The 24,210-nt window shown below is 42.9% G+C and overlaps 1 protein-coding gene across 2 annotated transcripts in view; it reads left to right on the top strand.

The window, feature by feature from the left end:
• Positions 1 to 24,210, top strand: part of LOC144754385 (ectonucleoside triphosphate diphosphohydrolase 8-like) — a 325,819-nt gene that overhangs the window by 179,887 nt on the left and 121,722 nt on the right. For both annotated transcript variants that reach the window (XM_078642100.1, XM_078642099.1), the window contains exons 5-6: positions 8,537 to 8,767; positions 16,021 to 16,299. In XM_078642100.1, coding sequence (XP_078498226.1) covers positions 8,537 to 8,767; positions 16,021 to 16,299 — 510 coding nt within the window. The remainder of the gene's footprint in view (positions 1 to 8,536; positions 8,768 to 16,020; positions 16,300 to 24,210) is intronic.

Raw genomic sequence — 24,210 nt, 5'->3', positions numbered from 1 at the left:
AGCGCACTGCACTGCAAATACTTGAACTAAAATTACTCTAATCTTCAAGCACATAGGTCAACTTCCCATTCTATCAAAGATGAAATCCCTGCCACCTTAAAGTTTGGGAGAGCCATGAGAACAAAATTGCCACAAGGGACCACTGACAGATCTATTGATATCGATAAACTTCACACTACTGATTCGTCTCACAAACGCAAAATGAAGACCGATGTGGATTGAAGCATTGTGCTCAGAGAACTGTGTTCAAAAAAGGAGACCAAGTCATTGTCAGGCAGAAAAGGAAATGCAAGGCTGATGCTCCTTTTGATGCTGACCAACTGAGGGTTGTAACTAGCAAAAGACACATGGTGACTGCTTATCGTACTGGAAAGTGTATCACTAAAAATTCTTCTTATTTCAAACACTTGCCTCGAGGTTCGTTGACTCCAGATGTTCAGAGTGAGACCCTACCATCTGAGAATCAGGAGAGGCTAAAGACTGCACCTGTGTCTGACGGGGATGCCTCTCCTCTGTCTCTCTAACCTCATGCAACAAGATCTGAAAGAGTGATTCAAGTTCCTCGATGACTCATTGAGGAGTTATGAAATATACATGTATTTTTTTGTGTATGTACTTTTTATTTAACCAGGGGGGAGATGTAGGATTGTGTATTTTAGAGATAGTGGGAACCATCTGGTCCCTGACAGACTCCGTAGAAAAGTGACGTAAGTGATTGTGTGTGGTTAAGAAAATTCATGATGTAGTTTGGGCAGTTAATGGTTACACTCTGAAAAATAGACATATAATACCGAGCTCCATGTGTGTCATGATCATTTACATGTTCCCAGGCTGGGGAGGATGCTACAGTACCTAGGCTTGGCATTCTATATTTGCTGCCAGTTTCAATGAATAAGAAGTCAATGCTCTATTTTGTCTTGCTATTTAGTGTGATAAGACAGATAAAGAATCAACCGTGTAAGAACAACAACAAAGCAGGGGTGTGTCAATGCTCTATTGTGTCTTGCTATTTAGTGTGATAAGACAGATAAAGAATCAACAGTGTAAGAACAACAACAAAGCAGAGGTGTTAAAAGTAGTTATACTGGTATCAGCACGAAAATAATCAGACACCCCAACGGATCTCATCAACCTTTCACTATTTCTGCATGATAATTAGGGAAGACTGAGGTGGTGATTATTCAGTACTTGCCTAAGTTCTGTGTAGCCGATTTGCACCGTGCAGATCATTGGTGCAAAGTTAAGTACAAGCTGTACTGAGGCACATGGACCTTTAGTCCTGGACTGAGGTGTGACAAATCCAATCATGACTTATCGTGAAGCACATTCAGCCACACAATGATGAGAGAGAGTGCTAGATTTGCAAATAAAACGTTTAGTAACAGATTAGCAGAGATACAAATTCAAAATCACTCAAATTAGTAGTAAACTAGTAGTGATTACACGCATGAGTTAATCAGTATTAATAAAATCAAACCAAATACACAAATACAAAGACATGCTGTTCAAAGTTGTCATAAGCAAATCCCAAATCTTCAGCTTCCCATGAAGGGAAGTCCCCTTAAGTGCCAAGCAAGAGAAAGTCAGGAAAGATGGGAAGACGTCGGGCAGGTGTCAGCCAGTAAAACCTCTATAAGCATGGCTCAAATGAAGATTCAGTCACGTAAGTGAGAATGGATTTGGCCAGGAGCCTAACATTTGGGCAAGGGGAAGCATCTCCTCTAAGTAGAGTGGAAAGGGCATCTGAACTGTAACTCATCAATGCATAGTTTAACCAAGCTGAGAAGTAGCAGGAGACTCGCACAAGGCCGGGCTTGGCTCCGCTGTGTGTTCTGTGGCCGGGCTGGGCTCCGCCGACCAGCGTTTTGGTGCTAAGAGGGCCGGGCTTTGCTCCACTGGTGGCCTGGCCGGGCTTGGCTCCGCCGGGCTGCGTGAGGGAAACTACAACTCCCATCAGCCCCTGCGGCAAGGACGACGCCGCGCAGGCAATCAGGAAGCGCCTGGGGGCGCATAAAGGAACTCCTGCTCCCTCGTCCCGCGGGACGCGCGCGGGCGCGCCCGGGAGAAGCCCGGGACAAGGGCGGGACCGTCTGTGGCCGTCCGTGGCAGGAGTAGGCAGGGCAGGGCCACGACCCTTGGCAGTTAGCCCTATGGATTCTATCATCTCGCAGTGAGTGTCTAACTACTCGTTTACTCATTTGTTCTTACTAACTACGTTTATTGAGTAAATGGCAAAATTGCGCTCTGCCAAAACCCCTGCTTTAGTCGGGACCATGGACAATTATATGGTCAAGATGGTCACAAAGATAAACTCTGATCGCCGTCAGTCCCTCAGCCGGATTAGCCCCCCTGCTTCGCACACAGCAGACTCTATTGCTGTAGATAACATCGACATTGATAATGGAAATGAGAGTGCTTTACCTGTTCCTCCCCTTGTTGTTTTGGATATTGATATTGCTTCTTCCACAGCGGACACCCTTGATAGCAATGATGTATTGTCATCTTCTCCCACTGCTGCTCCATCCTTGATCCGCCGCCCAGTTAGGGCTTGTAGAAGAATGATTAATAAGCGTGGGGGGCAACGTAAAAAGAAAACTGCAACCTCTCAGTCTGTTTGGGCAGAAGTAACAAATAATGATAGTACTGTGGGGGGTCAGGAAGCTGTGAATAACGATCATTTTCAGCTACTCGCGGACATATTGACCACTAAAATGGAGCTTATGATCAAACCCCTAATAGCTAAAGTTGATATGATAACAAAAGAGGTAGCCAGATTAAACACACTATTATCTTCACCAGCTCCAGCTCAAGCGATTACTGAAAATACTACTAAAGCTAACCAGAGTGATCTTTTAGAGGGTGCTGTAGTAAACAGGAAGGGGGTTGATTACAAATTAGACCAAGTCTCTAAAGAGGTCTCTAGACTTGGGTGCCTCCTATCCACACACTTGTCACAGACTAAGCCGCCTCAAACTATTGGACCTGAGTTAACTGTCACGGCAGTTGTCTCCGGTTCAAATAGCGGCAAGGGGGTTAAAGGCACACCCACGGGCCAACCTGTTATCTGTGTGAGTTCTGCTCAACCTCACTCAAAGCCTGATACCATAGCTCCCACTTTACAGAAGAAAATAGCCGCTAGTAAGGCAGGCGAAAGTAGTCTGGGGAGGACAATGGGGAGGAAAAAACCCGTAGTTAACTTACCCCCTGATTGTGCACCATACACAGTGGTTTTAACAAACGTCCCGCCAGTAGACCCTAACTCTTTTGAAGCACGAGACGAGTTGACCAGCTCATTAGGCAATAAAGTCATTGCTTGGCTAAATAAATTCTGTGGGTTTCCCACCGCTTTTTGTAATGACATATTGTCAGTGCGCAGGGTTGAATGGATTGGCACCTCAAGAAAATCATGCAGAGGTGACTGTGTTATCGTAAATTTGAGACACCCGCAGCACGTCGCAACTGTTTTGTTAAGGGCGGCTTCCTTACCGGTCACTGAGGATAATATAAGCGTGCGCCCGTTGGGGTATTTTTATAATCACTTGAATATGACTCCTACCCCAAATTCTTATGTTGTTCATCAAACTTCTGCTTACCCCTCAAACAGGCAGGTCTTTTTCCCTGGGATGTCCCAAGAACATCAACCATCTGTGAATATGGACTCTTACTGCTATAATTTGTGTAGGCCCAATTCACAATCTCCCCCAATTTTGCCTTTGTTCAATCGGTTTGCCCCTCTTTCTTCTCTAAGTGAAAACGATTGACTGCCTACCAATGAGGGTTCCTCAAATGTATATTGTCGGATAATGACCTGGAACATTGCCGGCATTAGGGCTAAGGCAGGGATTGATGAATGGATCAAAATACTTAAGTCCTTTGATATTCTTGCATTCCAGGAAACTTGGGACTTAACGAACAGTTTTTCTTTGGATGGTTATACACATTATTCCTTACCTGCTACTAGAGAAGGGGCTGGAAGACCAAGGGGGGGTTTGTTAACCTTGTTTAAAACGTCTCTAAATGGGGTGTTAACACAACACAATTCTGGCTCCCATAATTGTCTGATTGTTGAATTTAATCCTTTTTCTTTTATAAATATCTTGTTTATTAATTTTTATAATTCTAGCCCTAATGAGGACACTAGGCAGAATTTAGATATTATTGAATCTTTTTTGTCAGTCTATAGAACCAAGGTTAAAGAGTTCGAAGTTATTCTTTTAGGTGATTTTAACATTCATCCCTGCAATCAGTCATGTACAGATCCCCTAGTAGAGGGGCCTTTGTACTCCGTACTACCACACTTTGAGCATTCTAGTAGGGGGGAGACCCTTGAATCCTATTTGAATGTTTGGAATCTGTACGAATCTAGTTGTGGGGAAAGTGACAGAAGAACTCCAACCTTTAAAGGTAATGGCAACGGTACTGTAATTGACTACATATTTGTGTCTTGTCAAATTTTAGAGAGGGTGGTTCACTATGGCACTATGGTCTCAGCATTTAGCGATCATAACCCGGTAGTAGCGGAGATGTTGTCTAGTGCCTTTTTTAATCAGAGAGGGCCAGGGGGAAACAAAAGTCAAGACGTGGTGTTAAAGGACCAGGGGCGAAGATTGAAGTGGTCTTCTGTCGTACCCGAGGATGTCCTTCATGCTGTCCTCACTAGCACTGAAAATGATGTGCTGACATGTCTAGACACGAGGTCATCAAATCTTCAAGTTATGTCTGCCTTTGGTAACATCTGCAAAAGTATTGACATAAATTTGACAAATAAGAAAAAACAGTTTAAGCCCAGGGAGATAAAATGGTTTGATCATGCTTGTTCAAGAGCTCACTCTGCTCTGCTCAAGGCCCTTAAAGCTGTCCCTAAAGACCGCCCTTTAATAACTATATTAAGATCTTTATATAAAAAAGCCCTAGAAAATAGGAAGAAGGAGATTAGGGATATTGCCTGGTCACAATTGTCCGATCCTGAGGTTGTTAAAAATAGTGCTAACTTTTGGAGGGTAGTTAATCAGCCCTTTTTTTCAGACAAGGATCAAGTCTCCCTCGAGTTAAATATTCCGGATCGTGACTGGATCGGCCATTTTGAAGCAATATATTCGAGTAACCTAACGGAAGATGTGTCAGACAGTCTTCCTCCTTCTCACGAGATGCAGGGCGTTGTTTTTGAGGTTTCTGAGGTGGAGAAGGCCATTGATCAGACCCTAAAAAACAAAGCCCCTGGGCCTGACGGAGTCCCTGCTGACTTTTTTAAAATGGAGCCAAAGTTTTGGTCAAGGGTGTTGTGTGGTGTTTTTAATGCCCTAACTAGATTTAGTATCCCGGCCTCCTGGAAGGAGTCTGTAATTATTCCCGTATTTAAGAAGGGAAGTAGGGTAGACCCGGCATGTTATCGCCCGATATCTCTTATTGATTCGTCAGTAAAAAAGTTGGGTAGGGTCATCCTACTTAGACTCCAGTCATGGCTGGATAATAGAGGGGTCTTATCCAACCTGCAGTATGGTTTTAGAACTAGACGGGGCACCATGGACCAGTGCCTTAATCTGCAGATGCTAGTGGACAAATATACTAGGGCTAAAGATGGGTCGTTATATTTAGGGTTCATGGATCTGTCTTCGGCCTTTGACCTCGTGAACCGTAATAAATTGTGGCATATTCTTGCAGATTTGGGTCTTGATCGAGCACTTGTAAATCTTCTTGCCGATCTTCACTCAGACCTCCATGCTTCCGTTAGGGTTGACCCTGGGGGGCGACGCACTAGCCATTTCAAGTCCAAAAGAGGGGTGAGGCAGGGGTGCATCTTGGCACCCCTGCTCTTCACAGTTTATATTAACGCCCTTGAATCCGAGTTAAAGACGGCAACACCGGACATACCGCGTATTGGAGAGACTTGTGTCCCTGTCCTCCTGTACGCGGATGACGCGGTGCTCCTGGCCCGTACAGGACTGGGACTACAGCGGTTATTGGATGCATTTGGGCTCTTTATGGCTTCTTTAGATCTCAAAGTTAATGCGAAAAAATCTCAAACCATGGTGGTGGGTAAAGGCTCACGCTGTAAGAAAGCTAAAACCTTCTATTGTAGCAACGTGGAAACATTCCCATATTTAGGAGTCACGTTTGAGGATAAGGGGAGCTGGTGTCCTCAAATAAGAAACAGAAATATTGCCCTAGTAAGAACATCTTCTGCCATCTTGAGTTTTAGCAGAAGGCTGGGTGCTAGGCCAGTCCCAGCCCTCATGACCATCTATAACGCCAAGTGCGTGTCTGTTGCAACCTATGGCTGTTCACTATGGGGTTATGGATCAATAGATTGTCTTCAGGTTTATGAAAATAAATTTTTCAGATCAGTTTTGTCTTTACCTCAGTCCACACCGTCTTATTCGGTTCATTCTGAATTAGGGGCCGATTTTATCGCAGATAAAATTCGAGTTGCCCCTTTAATCATGTGGCTTAAAATTTGGCTCAATAACGAATTATCTTTAAATCAGGCCATTTTGAAAGATTGTCTTTTACTTGATAACGCCCATAAAATTAAGTGGTTGACCGACGTTAAAAATGGCTTAGGTGCCCTGGGTCGACCCAATCTCTTTTTCTCACCGGAGTCTATATCCCGGAATGACATTGTTAGAACCAAAAATGAAATGCTTGAGAGGTTGTCATTATTAAGAGAGGAAAAAGAGTTGATAAAACCCTCGGTTAGAGCAGATACTTTGGTTGCAACCTTTTCAGGCCCTGAATTTTATTTAAACTTGGTTACCCGCCCTTTTCACAGGTTTTTATTAACTCATTTCCGCTTCAATATGATTCATCTAATACTAGGTCAGTATACAATTTGGGGTAAACCTGATGAACTTCCACCCTGTACCTGTGATAATTTTTCTATCCAAGATACCACTCATTTCACCATGTTTTGTGATCATTTTATGGTGGAACGGAGGAAGTATCTTGTGCCAATGTTAAAAAAGGCAGGGTTTATGCAAGTAAGACCAGCACTTCTTTATTTGCAGCTGTTAAATCATCCCAGTATTGTTTTTTGTGTAGCCAATTTTTTGGTGTGTGCGGTGCGCACCAGGAAAAGACTTATGGAGAACGAGAGATTGGCAACATTGTTATGAAGTCTTTGTACCTAGCACTTTATTAGATAAATACTATCATATACTAAGTATTTGGTTGATTGCGGAATGATGATGTATTTTAAAATTTTAGGACATATCTTTTTATGAAATTAATGATGATCTTAAAAATGTTTAACTCTTTTTGTATTGTTTTTATTTAACCATGATATGCTGTTTTTAAACTCAAAATTGCTTGTTTTTAATAATGTATAATGTGTGTATTTTCTGTATGTACCGTGCCTTTTTTGATATTGATTTATCGAATAAAGATTTTTGACTGACTGACTGAAGGGAAGTCCCCTTAAGTGCCAAGCAAGAGAAAGTCAGGAAAGATGGGAAGACGTCGGGCAGGTGTCAGCCAGTAAAACCTCTATAAGCATGGCTCAAATGAAGATTCAGTCACGTAAGTGAGAATGGATTTGGCCAGGAGCCTAACATTTTGGGCAAGGGGAAGCATCTCCTCTAAGTAGAGTGGAAAGGGCATCTGAACTGTAACTCATCAATGCATAGTTTAACCAAGCTTTCTATGACAAAGACAACTCCCCAAGGTTACCTCGAAGAGAACAATCAGGATCAAGTATGTTGTGATAGCAGAGCCCTAACTACTTTCCGAGACTGGCACATTGGTGCACGGCCATCATCTAGATATCAGCAGCAGGATGATTCAGTTCGGTCAGCGTGTTCTTCTTGCAGGCCTGAGAACCCTTATTCACTCTCCAAGGAACATGCACTGACAAAAGATACATTTAAATTCATGTGTAGTGGTGTAGCTTGGCTCCTGACAAGGAGAAAGGAGAAATACAAGGCAGGTAAAAGACAGGACAGTTTCCCATAAGGCATTTTAAAATGTAGGCCTACACTTACTATGGCCAACTTTATCGTGAAAACCACATAATACATATGTATGTCTTGCAGATTAATGTGAATACGTGTGCAAAAGCATAAAATAATGAAAACTCCTCACTAGGTCAAACCTTCTAACCTTGGCAGTGTTGTGTTTATAACTCAGGGATCTCCTAGTTAATTGTTTTCTGATAATTATGAGAAAAACCAATGGAGTTAATACCGTCTGGGACACTTGAGCCGGGGCAGGAATGCTTGAGCATCGTGTAAGCATCAAGACCACTGGAAATGTATGCTTGCTTTAGAAATGGAGGCATCATAAATATGCATGTATGTTTACATAATCATTATATATACTTATAGGCAATCACCTAGGTGGATTGGGGAACTTTTAATTTGTAAAAGAGGGTTAGAGCAGGTATATTGTTGTGGTACTTTAAGAGTGAGTTGGGAGCCTATGATTAAAGAAAAGCTGTGTTGCTACTCACTTACAAGGTAATGCATTTTTTTATCACTAGCCAAGCTCAAGGTTATAGATCAGAGATCAATACCTTGTCCTTAATTTCTCCTTCCTTTCGCAGTATTCCTTTAATGGTGTCTGGGTGCGACCAGCCACAACAAATATGTATGGAACTCTGGATCTTAGTGATACTACCACACGCATCAGTTTTATCCCTAATGTTGATATTGAAGACAAACGAGAAGAAGCTACATTCCGGTTGTATGGGGTGAACTACACAACATACACCCATAGCTACCTTTGCTACGGGGAGCAACCAGCACTGAACAAACTCCTCCTTCTAGCAACAGCGGTAAGCCGATATAGGTGCAGTTTGTAGTGTTTTTTAGTCTCATTGTTAATTCACTCTCTCCTTCTATATATAGGACTCATGTGTTTTGTGGTCGAAGTCACAGCAAACGCGGTGTGCTTTTTGTATCCTATCTATCTATCTATCTATCTATCTATCTATCTATCTATCTATCTATCTATCTATCTATCTATACTAATCTATACTAATATAATAAAGAGAGAGCCCAAACCTTTGAGGCGGGTAATCTCAGGAACCACAACACCAATCACAACACCCAATACAGCGTTGGAAAGGGCAGTTGCAGCAGAAGAACATAGGCTATGCAGACACCCACCATATACATTTAAAAGGTAAAATAACCATGCCAGCAAAGTAGTCCCTTGTGGGCGTGTCTGCGTTGTGCTGTGGGCGTGTGCTGGGGGGCGTGACAAACGCTGGGGGAGTGTGGTACGTTCCGCCCTTCATGCCATGTCTCATATCGTGGGATAATCCCACCCTGCTCCCTTTAAATACCCCTGCACCCCATAATCATAACCCACCCTTACTCTTTGAAATACCCCAACACCCTCAAACACTAACCCATCTTAACCCTAAAAATACCCCTGTACCCCAAATCCCAAACATAGCACTGAACCCTATAAATACCCCTGTACCTCAAAACCCAAACCTACCACTGAACCTTAAAAATACCCCTGTACCCCAAAACCCAAACCTAGCCCTGAACCCTAAAAATACCACTGTACCCCAAAACCACCCCTGAACCCTAAAAATACGCCTGTACCTCAAAACGCAAACCTAGCCCTGAACGCTTAAAATACCCCTATACCCCAAAACCCAAACCTACCCCTGAACCCTAAAAATACCCCAAAACCCAAACCTAGCCCTGAATCCTAAAAATACCCCTGTACCCCAAAACCCATACTTATCCCTAAACCCCAAAACTACCCCTGTACCCCATAACCCAAAACTTTATCTGAACCCTTAAAATACCCAAACACCCCAAAACATATACCTCAGTACCCCAAAACATATACCCCAGTACCCCAAAACATGTACCCCTATATCCATACTTACCTTATCCAAACATTTAAAAAAACATGCTTTTACCATTCATGCATTTACAATGAATTTCGTTGTAAATGTATGCGTGGTAAAAGCATATAAAATGATGCCATGCGTTATAATGGCATTGCGGAGTCATGGTACTTTCGTAATGAAAGTATGCGGAGTGATGGTATGCGGAAAGAAAGTTGCGGAAAAATGGGTGTTTACCCTCCCCGGTAAGTACATTGGTGGCACGGCGACCCACATCTCCAGCAACATACTCATATTTTTTCACCACCCATTTGAAAAATGCACAGGTCTCTCTCATTGATGGCCAGCACCGACATACACTTTTAGACACACCTCCCACCACAAGTTCTAGAATTGCGGACTTTAGAGCTGGGGAGCTACGTTCGAATCTCGGCATCAGCTCAACATCCTGTGATTCCAGGCAAATCGCTTTGTCTCCCCGTGCCTAGCACAAATTAATGTGTTCTTCTGTAATGTAAATTGTGCTCATGCCATGTTGTCGAGTTTGCGCTATATAATATTGCAAGGAAAAATAAAGTAGGAAAACTCGAGTTCACACACTACTGAACGCGCACTCTTAAGTACATCAGCAGAGCACTGTGAATCGGAGTGTTTCACATTCCTGTCACAGATAAGAAATGCTATCAAAACGATATCCTACAAAACAATATACTACTGGCCGGCAGGAATTCATACCCGGACAACGTCGGGACGGGCTGCTAGTTTACAATAAAAGGAGTGTGCGTAGTACCTTGACAATGCTAATATTTATCAAACTCTTTCATACTGTAGAATTAAGATATATATATATATATATATATATATATATATATATATATATATATATATATATATATATATATATATATATATATATATATATATATATATTATATGACCGCAAAGATGCCTGGAGTAGAAGAAGTCTCACAACAGAGAGTCTTAGCCAAACATCTTTATTGGGGGGTACACCAAGGATGAGAAGCTCGCCAGCGCAGCATTACTGTCCCAACCGCCTGACGCATTTCGTGTGTAACCAATTCTTCAAAGGCGACGGACTCGTGAACAAACAAGGCGTGGCAATTTCTGGCACTAACTTCAATTCGATGCTCCGCCTATGGAGGTGTGGCCACCAATGTGGCCTTATGGTACTTGTAGTGCTCTGTGTGTCTACAGTGAGCTGCGTTGCCTCATAGTCACAGTGTTCCAATATAAACCTCAGTGGGTAGTGCTTCAGGGCTCTCATTGTCGCTGACACTCTGTTTCCCCAATAAAAGGCACCAGTCTCCTTCACAGCAGCGTCGTTTGGCGTCGCTGCAGGGGTGCATAAACACCGGGGCTTCCTCCGCGGCTCAGGCGGGGCCGCTAACAACACACCGCAAAGATGCCTGGAGTAGAAAAAGCCTCACGACAGGTAAGTCTTAGCCAAACATCTTTATTGGGGGGTACACCAAGGATGAGAAGCTCGCCAGCACAGCATTACTGTCCCAACCGCCTGACGCGTTTCGTGTGCAACCACTTCTTCAAAGGCGACGGACTGGTGAACAAACAAGGCATGGCAATTTCTGTCACTAACTTCAATTCGATGCTCCGCCTATGGAGGTGTGGCCACCAATGTGGCCTTATGGTACTTGTAGTGCTCTGTGTGTCTACAGTGAGCTGCGTTGCCTCATAGTCACAGTGTTCCAATGTAAACCTCAGTGGGTAGTGCTTCAGGACTCTCATTGTTTGGCGTCGCTGCAGGGGTGCATAAACACCGGGGCTTCCTCCGCGGCTCAGGCGGGGCCGCTAACATCACACCGCAAAGATGCCTGGAGTAGAAGAAGCATCACGACAGGTAAGTCTTAGCCAAACCTCATGCTACCCATGGCCTTCAGCTGTGTGCATCAAGCGGGGTTGGCCATCTGCAAGAGGTGGCCCCAGGAGTCGCCAAGCCCTGCTGCCCCACGCTAGCCAAGCATGGCAGGGAGTTGGCTGCTGATGGGGTTGGGCACAGGGCCTACCCACAAGCCAGGCATTGCAACCAACTAATTGCCATGCACAGCCAAAGAACATGTGCAGTGGGGATCCCCATCGACCGGTGGTTGGGTGCAGGACCTTTTTATGGCTGGTATATCCTGCTTTGGTGGGCTCTGCCATCATACAAAAGAATTTTCTGATACCTTCATAGTTTGCTATAGCATGCTATTGTAGCCATTAAAGTCCTTAGTAGACAGGCCATTATTTGGTAGCTATAGCATGCTATGGCATGTATATACTAACATTAATAGACAGACATACATGAATATACATATTTTTGTATTTGTTAACTAGAAAAAGGGGAATATATTTATATAATATAGATATATACTTGTTTATTTCGGGCACAGTCCATAAAACACATCCTGTTAATACAACAAGGATACTCTTAAATGGAGTAAAGCATTAAACAGTTAAAAATCATAAAAACATAATTGTACAATTACTCAATTATAAAACAGAGTAGAAGTCCATCTTTGTTAATAATAAAAGTACAGGGACTACACCTAGAGGAGTCCGTTGATCAAATTCATATATTTACAATAAAAGGAGTGTGCGTAGTACATTGACAATGCTAATATTTATCAAACTCTTTCATACTGTAGAATTAAGATATATATATATATATATATGCATTGGGAAAAATGAGCGTATTTGTCCGCCTTGAATAAATACTGAAACCAGCCGTGATGTTGTGCGACTCAATCTTTCCCAGCTGGGGAAGGTGCAATATATATATATATATATATATTTGGTAAAGGTTCCATGGGCAGTTAAGTAAAGGTTCCATGGGCAGTTAATGACCTGTCCCTGTCTTCTCTACTCTACTCTCCTGAAGATACCAATTTGCTGCAGCCCATATATTATAGGGCAGTGCAGAAGATTTTAGTCACTTCAGATGACTTTTGAATGCTCGTTGGACATTTGGTAATGTCTGGCATCATGGTCAGGTGAAAGCACAGATACATTCTGTTTTTTGCGGTGCTTGCAAATCCTTTGCATGTATAGCCATTTAATACCTGCCTCTTCTCTTCACAAGGCAACTAGCATGCACTTCCTTGATTAATTCTATGATTCTCCCACTGAATTGGTGACAGACCAAACTAGCAATCAACAGAAGGTATATGGAGACAATGTACCGTGGCTCACAAGTGACGACTTGCAAGACACCACCAATATTTTCAACTTAACATGACCTCAATTAATTTTCTTTTAACACTGTGGGGAGTATTTAACCCAGTGCTTAGCAGCAGGGTGATGGGTTACAGCAATGGGTCATTTGTAGGTTCCTGTTCTTTATGCCAAAGGTCAGTACTGCACCACAGAAGAAAAGACAGTGCTCCAGGGCCTGGACTGGGCTCTAAAGCCTGCTAACCTGGAGCTCTCAGTGAGGTTTTATAAATATAGGAGAAAGCCAGAAAAACTGATAGAGTAGCCCAGTGAAAGGAAAGATATAATTTGGTAATACAGGATATTGGATAGCACTGGGTAGATTATCAGGGACCCTTGAGCTATAACACAGAGAATGCCATTTACTATGGCATCCAGGCTATCTCACCCTTTAAGACAAATCTTCAAGTGGTCTGTTTTTTCACTGTTGAATGGGTCTCCTTCAAAGAGTGAATCCTGCTGATGTCAGAGTGGAAATAGATCAGCTACAGTTGAGTGAAATTCCAGGTGCTAGTGGATTTCCCTTTTTTACAGATATTCTCATGCTGTCACTCCAAATTTACACACAATGTACAAGGCTTTCCCTCCAAACTTACACCAGGCAGTATTCATTGCCCATTTAAAGCCCAGACACCCAGTCAAAAAATGTGAACCCTGTAGGGCCATCATCATCATTACTATTTAGGCAAACATTTAAAAATACTATCAACATTCCCCCTTTGGGTAATTCATTCACTAGTCTATTTCGACCAAAATTAATGTTTATCCAAGTTAGGCCCACGAACCACATGAGGCTTGCAGGATGTTGTTGACTGCAGCAAGTGTAGCCTGACACCTGCAGATTTTAAACCTGCAGGCAGATGTGTTAAAATAAACCTTTTCATAGTAGGCAAACACACATTTTAAATATTAAGTTGTTCCTAATTAGGCTTTGTACCCCACAAGGTACGGTGCCTTGAGTTTATTGTGGAAAATGTAAAAATTCCTACAGTGACTAGCCAACCAAAAGCTATTTTCAGCCTTAGGATTGTAGCTCTTTCAATAAAGGATAAGCTAAAGTACAGGTAATGTATTAATCCCAGATCCTAGGTTTGTAATAAGCCACAGAGATGCTTCAACCACCCTTTTAATATTTATTAAAAATGCAATTCAATTTTTGGATTTTTGATAAATATATAGCAAAAATAGTTTTTTAAAGTTATACTTTCCCTGCCTCAAGATCCATTGGCCAATTAGCACTGGCCTGCCTGCAGCTGGCCTGTTCAGTGCTGCATTGATGAGGGGGAAAAGAAGAAGAAATGTAACCCAGCTTAACGCAAGCAGGGCAGTTAAGTAGCGCCTAAAAAATTCACTGACTTAACAGTGATCAACAGACAACCTGTACATTTATAGCTTTGTAATAAGGGCAACATGGAGAAGAGGGGTCTTTTGATCCGAAAATACACTACTATTGCCTCCTGGCTTTAGCCTCGGGTGAGGAGGAAGCTTGCCCCGGAACCAGTTTGGAGTGATTGATTGGGCAGGCACTGATCAGCACCTTAAACACATCCTTAGTTGAGTCACTAGCTCCCTCCAATGGCAGAAAGATCTTGCAATGTTGGATTTTACACAGAATGGTAGACTGTTGCATAGCTTGCAGTGAGACAAACAGGATGTGCCGCAAAAAGTGGGAAGGTTTGCCCATGGGATCTTTTTGCCCATTGGTCAGGTAGTGTCCAGGACAACCTGGACTTGCCCCCACTTGTATGCAGTACTAAGAAGTGGCCGTAGGGACATAGAAAGCTGCAAGAGGCCTTTATGCTAAAGTCACTAGTTACAAGTGGACCTGGACAGGCCCTCGCTGTTAGCCCCTGCTAGAGTGTGTATTGGTTTTTACGGTCTTGAGAGCCTTAGAACTGACCCAGAAAGCCTGAAAACATAGGACATTTTTGTATTTGCAAGGTCTCCGGAGCAGTGGAACCCTGTGGTAAAGGTGTCCAGTTTCAGGACAACTTCATTGCATACAGCTTCAGTCTTGCCCGGCTGGAAGATTTTGAGCACCAAAAAAGAAAAGAGTTAGAGAGTTAGAAATCTTGACTGGGCAAAGGTGTGAATAATATTCGCCCGAATGCAGCATCTGCAAACTTTTAATTTCACGACAAAAACAATGGTTACAGCAGGACCTCATCCAGAGGCTATCCATATTCACTTTGCTGGATATGTTCCTCAACCTTGCCCCAATGGAGAAGGTAAACACTTTGACTGAGGCGACCCACCTGATGTATTCCACCTCTGCTCCATTACGGTCAGCCTGAAATTGTGCCTAGCTCCCAGTCAGACAAGAGCAGTGATTTTTTAGTGGTACTATAATTTACTCAGCTCTTTTTGCTTTCAAAATGTATAAATCCATCTCACTGGTTCGCCTGATTAGAGTTCAGTTGTTTAAGGTCTGATTTTAACCAAGTCCTTTTGATTTTACTATAATTATATGTTCAATATACCTACACAAAGGGGTTTAATCCAGCTCTCTTCATCCATCGGTATATTGTTTGTCATTCACATTTTGCTCCTGCCCATTATATCATACAGCATGGGGCAATGGATCAGCCAACTTCAGCCACTGCTTCACTTTACTTTCCGTGACTGCATTTTGCTCTTTCACAAGGAGCACATTCACTAACCAGGTAGTTCCTTTTGTGTCAGTGATTTTGTTTTCCTTTATTATTACTTTAGTGCTGCTTTTGTGCTTACACATTTTCCTATGTTACATCTGTCTTGTCTGTGCCATAGCTATCAGGTTTAAGTTAGTGTGAAACTGTGTATTTTACCTTACTGGATTTTGGTGTACATTACTTCGGCAGGATTCACATCTTCTCCAACTAATAACTCATTTTCTTACAACATGCCATTTGCATGTCCAGAATGTATAAAAACAATTTGTCTAGGTTACTAGAGTGTCAATAGTTCTCATTTGCTTCTGCTGACCTAAATGTTTCTATGCTTTGTTACAGGGAAAGAATTTGGCAAATGCAATTAGCCATCCATGCTATCCAGATGGCTACAGGGAGAGAGTCCCACTGACCTCTCTGTATGACAGTCCCTGTACTCAGCACCTGGCTCCTTCATCCTACAGACTAGACCTCAGAGGGAACATCACCGTGGTGGGTAGTGGTGACACACTTGATTGCCGTTCCCTCACAAAGCGGATCTTCAACTTTTCCGCATGCGGAAAGACTCAATCATGCACCTTCGATGGAGTCTACCAGCCACCTGTCTCTGGGAAGTTTTTGGTAAGTTAATTAGCTCATAATTGGATGTGCTATGTACAAAAGGTGTCAAATATTTAAGTTTCTGTAAAGAGCGGAGACAACAGAGAAGCTATCCCACTGATATTCCAGCATATCACACAGACTTGATGTCCACTGCTATTTGTATTTACTGCATTTATTGCATTTTTATAAAAATCATCTTAAACAGAAATCCTGAACATAACACCAGTCCTGAATTTGGGTGGGTGGTTGCAGGCGATGGGCATAATCATTCACGGTTCTGGTACCGGGATGTAATATTTCATCATGATCAGACTTTAAACCAGTGCAAGACAGAGTAAGGCAGAAAAAAGAGATAAAGGGGGAGAAGGAAAAGATTGACAAGGAGAGAAAACAGGGATGAAAAAGAAAGAGAAAGTGTGGGGTGAAAAAAGAAAAACATGGGATGACATCAAGACTAGGTTAGCCTTGGTATTCTTTTGGGCATGCCTGGTATTTGGCAGCACCCGCAGCAGTCCCCTAAGAAAAACTTTGGGCTTTTGCTCTTATTTATTTATTTATTTATTATTCAAATTACTTTTTTACAACTTAAACTCCTTATAATGTGGTATGTAGAAAAATGTAGAATGTGGAAGATACGTACTGTGGTAAGGAGGTAAGGAAATTGTGGTGTGTGGAGCTGCACAACGAAAAAATAACCGGAGAATGAACTAGTTACTTTCTGGTAATCTTTATAACCCTCCTCGTCATCACTAAGTTGTTTTTTTAATTAATATCTCTCCTCTACTGCCACCTCCTGTTGTTTCCAAGCAAATATAATTATGTCGTAGGAAGGGAGGGAGGGTGGGAACCTAGTATAATGATGAGGGCTTTCCTAAGGGTAATGAAGAGTAACTAATTCATTACCCCCACTGAAGTCCTCCTCGTCATGGTACTAACATGTGAGGATGTACCTAAGTGTAAGAAAAGAACACCACAGACACAATTATATGCTACTCAACCAGAAATATATTTTTCAACAATTGCTTCATTTCTGTTTTCAAAATTGATCTTCCAAAATTGTCTGTATCTTGTGAGAACAAATCCTACTTGTAATGTGGGAGGAAAGTATTGGAACTGGCCCATGATGGTGCTCTGCAGATCCAGCCGCGGTCGGTAGCAGGAGTTCCTGCAGGGTGGTGATGTGGGGAGGGGGAGGGGCATGGTGGGGGTAGTAATGTATGGATTACGGAGTTTAACAGGTAAGTAAACATATAAATAAATAAAACGAATTTTGTTGCGCGCACTGCATCGCATTTGGTGATGCAGTGCATGCAACGAAATTTGTTTTATTTATTTATTTGTTTACTTACCTGTTAAACTCCGTCATCCATACATTACTACCCCCACCCTGCCCCTCTCCCTCCCCACGTCAGCGCCCTGCAGGAACTCCTACTGCCGACCGCGGCTGTGCAGATCTCCTGTAGGGAAACCCCACCTGCCTCAGACCAGGAAGCAGCCACTGCTCTGGTAGACCTTGCGGTGACACTCCACAGCAAATCCAGCTCCATAAAAGAATAAGCCTGAGCAATCGCATGCCTGACCCATCTACTGATAGTTGCGTTAAACACCTTTTTCCCTCTGCAGGCTGACCAATGAGAAACAAAGAGACTCAAAAGGTTTTTTTACATTCTAAGTACACTAAAAGACCTTTGCAGACATACTGGGAAGATGGAATCTTATCCGAGGACGGGATTTTGGGAGAATTGTCTCCTTAGCGCAGTAAAAAGTTGTATTGAACTTTAAGGCAGAACTTAGGATCTGGCCTCATGAAATCCCTATCCAGGAAAAACTTCAAATATGTTTAGGAGACAATCAAAGACAATTCCCCTATTCCTCTTGCGGAAGTAATGGCAAACAGAAAGGCCACTTTGGAGAAAAGACAGGCTAAGCTCACCTGATCCAGCTGTTCTTTCTGCAAACCCTCCAGAACCACTGGTAAGTCCCAGGAGGAAAACAGACAAGAGGCCACTGGCTTCTTCCATGTAAAACTCTTTCACAGTATGTTTGCTAATGGAGATCATCCTTAGGCTCCCTACATGATCTAATGGCTGTCCATTGGGAACCTAGAGTAGAGAGTGATAACTCTTTAAAGAACCAACCCTCAAAAAAGTCCAAAATGTGAAATGACTCGCCAGACACTGAATCACAGGATTCTTTGAACACCATATACAAAAATGTCTCCAATGCTTAGAATGGGCCTTATATATTGAATCCTCATTAAACAGTTGATATCACAGGGAACCTCCACAGCGAAAAGTCTAGCAGTTACAACCAAACCTCTCAATTTCCAGGCCATAAGTCGTAAATGGATTATACATCTGGGAACTGAAGATGGCTGGGAGAGAAGGGAAATTGAAGTGGATGTTCTGCTGCTAGAAGAGTCAACAATGGAAACCATGGTCTCCTTCGACAGAAAGGTGCCACCAGATTCACTGTCACCGCCTCCCTCCAAATCTTCTGAAGCACCTTCGGGAGGAGGAGAATGGGAGAGTGATGGGAGGAAAGGCATACAGTAGGTCCTGAGGATATGGAACTACTCAGTCATCTACCTCTGGACACTCCTTCTCTGTGCAAAATTGCGGCAGTAGAACATTCAACGGGGATGCAAAAAGATCAAGAGAAGGAACCCTGTGTTGACAATGTGTTGTCGCCATCTGAAATGCCTGTAGACCGAGATGGAAATCTACTGACGAAGACATACTCCTGCCCAGGCCGCCTGCCTGCAAAATGACCATGCCTGGATGATACATTGCTCTGATTGATATCAAATGGAATTCCACCCAGGAGAGAATCTCATTGGAAAAATTTGTGTAGGGACAGGGATTTTGTAGCCCCTTGCCCGTTTATGTAAAACATAATTTCTTGCTCGTTACCCGGTCCACCACAACTTGCCGATTGTGTGGAGGGAAGTGAGTATTTCACTTTCTGCTCCTCCCTCCCACTTCCTTCCGCGGCTACCAGGCAGCGCTCTAGTTATTTCCGGCCCAGCTTATTTAACAGCATGGTGTGCCGGATGCGCAGCAGACGCGCCGCTGGCGTGCCAAAGGCAAGCCCATCTGCGCCCGTCTGTGCCAAGTTTGCGCCTTGTGACAGGAACTTTGGCCAATTTACTTTAGACCCTGGTAATCCCCTTGTTTATTCCAGAGGACAGCTCCTGGAGTTTCAAGAACAGGAGGGGTTGCATTGCAGGTCTATGAACCTTGAGCCTTTGGCAGGTTGTCAGCTGGACAAGTGTGCAAGCTGTAAGGCATCCATTCCGCTGGGTAAGGCTAGGAATACCGCTGAGGATACTAGTCAGCTCCAGCCTTTCTCCCTCAAGCATTCTTTTATGGGACATCTTGATTAAGAATAGGGTAGAATTTAGGGACTTTGTGTCTCTTCGCTAGCCCGATTGGGTTTTCATTACGGAAACCTGGGCTAGAGATTGCTCAGGGCCAGATCTGGTGGAGGCCATCCCCTCTGGGTATGCTCTTTCCAGACTTGATAGGGAAGGGAAGATAGGGGGGGTTTAGGAGTACTGTATAAAGACAGCTATTCGTGCTTCACTGAGGCCCTCACCGCTCCCTCAGATCCTTATAAGGCTTTATATTTCTCTCTGAAGGATCTACCAACCAAAAGTTTTGTAGGAGTAGTCACCTATAAGCCTCCTGGACCCAGAGCGATGTTTAACCAGGATTTCAGTAATCGAATGGAGCCCTTTCTGGCAAGATCTAATATCACTCTCTTGGGTGATTTTAATTTTAATTTGGAGAAAACTCTGTGTACTGAAACGCAGGCTTTCTTGGAAACTATGGATTCCTGTGGTCTTCCCCAGCTGATTAGGTGATCCACTCACACGGCAGGACATACTCTTGATGAGATTGTCTCTAAAGATCCTAGGATAGAGGTGAAGAATCCTATCCCACTCTCCTGGTCGGATCATTATGCCATTCCATTCCATCTGCAAATTGCAGGACCTTACCTAGATCCTAAACCTAAGGAAACAGGGTGGAGATGAGGAGAAACTTTAGGCTCATTAACAAGGAGAACCTTCTTAATAGACTTAGCAATTATGGCTGCATTCTTTACTCGGATATAAATTCAATTTACGATGACTTTTCCAACTGGCTTTCAGCAGCCTTGGATTCTCTTGCCCCCCTTAAAGAGCACTATGTGGCCAGAAAGCACCCTTCAGCTCCTTGGTTCTCTGAAAGACTGAGAAAGCTTAGACAAGTATGCCAACACCAGGAAAGGAAATGGTGCATGGATCCTACATCAGTCTAAAGAGATCTGCACAAACTTAGACTGAGAGAATACAAGCTAGCTACTAATGAGGAAAAGGTCTCTTATTATTCTAAGATGACGGAATCCCTAAAGTCCCCAAGGGAACTCTTCACTGTGATTAATTCCCTCCTAGCCCCCACGGCCATTGCGAACACCGATCTTTCCCAGGATTTGTGGGATATAACGGCATGTTTTTTTAATGCCAAAATTAAGGATATATACTCCTCCCTGGAGACGTTCAATGCTGGAGGGTCAAATTTAGATCTTCCATCGGATCCTCTGGTAGCCCCTTTGAAGGAATGCCACTTGCGCTTCTTTCCTCCTATACTTCAAGAGGACACTGAGCGGCTGTTAAGTGGAATCAGGTCTGGTTCCCCGCTGGAGCCTTGTCCTTTGAAAATCTTGAAATCCTTAATCCTTAATGCCGTCATTACCTCAGGCCAGTATCCCACCGCGTGGAATACTGCGGTGGTTAAACCTCTCTTAAAGAAGCCTCCCTGGACCCTGCGGAACTCAAGAACTATCGGCCTATTTCCCTTTTGCCTGTCCCAGCAAAAATTCTGGAGAAACATTTGAACCTCCATCTTAGTACTTATTTGGAGGATTATCAGCTGCTTGATGGCTCGCAGCATGGGTTCAGAAGTTGAATTTAACAACATTCAACATCAGGTTGGCGCTGGCCATACCGCCTTACAGATCCTTGTGGACCTGACGGCAGCCTTCGATACCATCTCTCCTCTAAGATTGGTCGGGAGACTCAGGGAAATAGGGATTGAGGGTTCCGCCCTTAATTTGCTTACATCCTTCCTTATGGAACAGTCGCAAAGAGTTAAGATGGGCCAATTTCTTCTCAGCTCTTAAACAGTTGTTCTGTGGAGTTCCTTAGGGATCCTCATTGAGTCCTACCCTTTTCAATATTTATGTAGCCACACTGTTGTATATCGTTTTAGATTCTGAATGGATTTTACCGATTCATGTCCTTATATAGGTACAATCCACGTTGCCCTTATATAGGCATAGAAATCAAGCCCTTATTTAGGCATAGCCCATGCTACCCAAATACAGGCATGGCTACTTCCATCCGTTCACCAAACGTCACAACGATTTCTTGGAAAACCAGCTTAAGCCGATAGGGACTTCCCCGTGCTTGAATATTGATTTCTCCAAGAACGCAGTTACTTTACAATGAACAACTATTCCCCAGGGGTTCATTCATGACGTTCATATGCCAGACTTTATGTCAAAGATGGCATTCCTAAACACCTTCAAGGTATAAATATACCTTCACTTGCTATAGCAAAGTATGGTGGTTCGGAGCAGTTTGATGGCCTACTTGCCCGACGCAGCTCGCTACAGCAAGTGCCGAAGGAAGCCGACTCTCCAGCTGACGCACTGATCAGGAAGCTGCCCTCCTCTGCTGAGAAATCCAGCTCCAGTGTTTCTGACTCCCCTTGCGGGTGTTAGGAAATCGAGTCCAAAGACAGAGATACCAAACCTCCTTTGGTAGATTCTTGGCAAAACTAAACCTATGCAAAAGACCATACTTACTTCTTCCCACGTACTAGACTTAGGTTAGGTACGTTGGGGTAGGCGTATTTTAAAAGCACCAGTTGAGTATTTTAGTCTATGTTATTCATGTATGTATTTTTATATGGCTTAGAAACCATACAATGCTCTTACAGTATTATTTCATATTACTGTCTACGCTGTACGCATTATACTTTGCAGTCTGCCTAACGATTGTAGCAGTTCACCTCTCTTGCGTGAGAAAGAAGACTGTTCAATAAACCCTTTTTATTGAAAACGCCTGTCTCACTATTTCTCTGCAACTCTGTAGAAACGAAGCATGCACGATTGACTGAGTGAAATACTTATCTATTGTTTCCACGGCTCTGAAGATATTTTGTTCCAGTGCAAGGGAAACAAAGTTGTCATGTTTAATCGGTTGTCAGAAACTAATCCCTTCTTGTGAATTCAAGAAAGTTTCTAGTGACCTCAGAGCTACCTGGCACTTACTATTAAGTTTAGTATATTCGATAGAAACCTACTGACCTAAGTCCTACGTCATATCTATAGGATATACTATTTCAATGCGCAGAGCCTATTGGCAATATAGGAAATACACTACATGGCGCCCAACGGTTGGTAAGGCACTAATTTAACGCTAGATACTAAAGTAACTCAGTCGTGCTTTTCTCAGAGACCCCTTTTTCCGTAATACTCCCATAGAAGTCTGGAGTGGGTAAAGGGATAATATCCGCCATAGCTGAGTAGGAAGAAAAATCCTATGTATTAGCTTTTTGGTTTGTTCAACGTTGAAGGGTACAGTGTTCCAAAATAATGTGCACCTTATCTTTGTTTCCTTGAAACTTGCTCTGCAAGCTTTAAGTCAACAAAATGCCGAATAACGGCGACAACACCGAGAACGGTGGAGCTGCGGCCGATCCAGTCGTTGCAGCTTTCAACATAACAGGTTTCCAAGAAACTGACGACGATGCTATAAGCATTCCTGAAAATTTAAGAAAAGCCATCACTATAAAACATTTACGAAATGGCCTATCAGCAAGAGGTGGTAGGGTAGTTTTTGTGATAGAGGCACATGAATATCACCTGACAGAGGTATTCTATTCATGTATAGTCTTCCCTGAAGCAAATCCAGTAACAAAAGTGTTTCACTTCTACAAAGAAGATGATCCACCAGAGGAATACATTCCTTTCGAGGACATTGAAATTTCACTAACATACCAAGAGCATGCGCTCTGGTTCAAAGGCGCCCTAAAACATATAAATCACATTACCAGGTCCCCTAGGTAGACCAGGAGCAACATGGCTGGTATTAGCCAGCCATACACCACATCCTGAAATTAATATAATGACAGATGCAGAACTAAGAGCTCAACTCATAGAGCTAATCAAAATATATAGATGATTGGTTCAATATGTCATGCGGGCTTTTACATTTCAACCGGAAATTATGATTCTACAACATCTCCCTTATCAGGGGAACACAAATAAAATCACACCACAGACTCTACATTCAATTATTGGTAAATTACCCGCAAAACGGTAACAAATTCCATTCTGGATATCTCAAAAAATTACTCAAATCAAAGCAGTATTTCCTAGTACTACCCCTCATGAGAAACACAGAATTTTAATAATCTGTTTACCAATGGGGATCACACCACACCTGGAGGACGACACTTGGGGTACAGTCTTCCCTGCTATCTACACTAAAACACATGGTGTCCCGTCTATGGCGGTTAGACCAGACGTCCTGAAACAGATTCAAAATGAATATGGAGCAGAGCCTGCTTTAAATTTAGGTATGAAATTACTGAACGATTTCTAACCGGTTTCAACAATAATATTAGCTAATATTAAAGGTGAAGCAGCATCCGTGGCGATCCAGCTAAAATTAATGGAATTTGATATAACTGAGCAACCTCAAGAACTAGCCAGAATAATTGAAAAGTCCTATGAAGAATTAGGCAGAGACAGTCTAGAAGGGAAACCAGTGAAACCTCAACAGTTTGAAAGTCCTGAAAAGGTCTTTATTAAAAACACTCCTACTCTTCCTAAGAAAAAGTGGGAAAACACTAAACAAACTTCTAAAGAGAAGCGTTC

The sequence above is a fragment of the Lissotriton helveticus genome, chromosome 5_1 (assembly GCF_964261635.1).
Source record: "Lissotriton helveticus chromosome 5_1, aLisHel1.1, whole genome shotgun sequence".
In the NCBI taxonomy this organism is placed as follows: Eukaryota; Metazoa; Chordata; class Amphibia; order Caudata; family Salamandridae; genus Lissotriton; species Lissotriton helveticus.
Note: the sequence above shows the minus strand (reverse complement) of the source record. Positions and strands in the feature narration are given on the sequence as shown.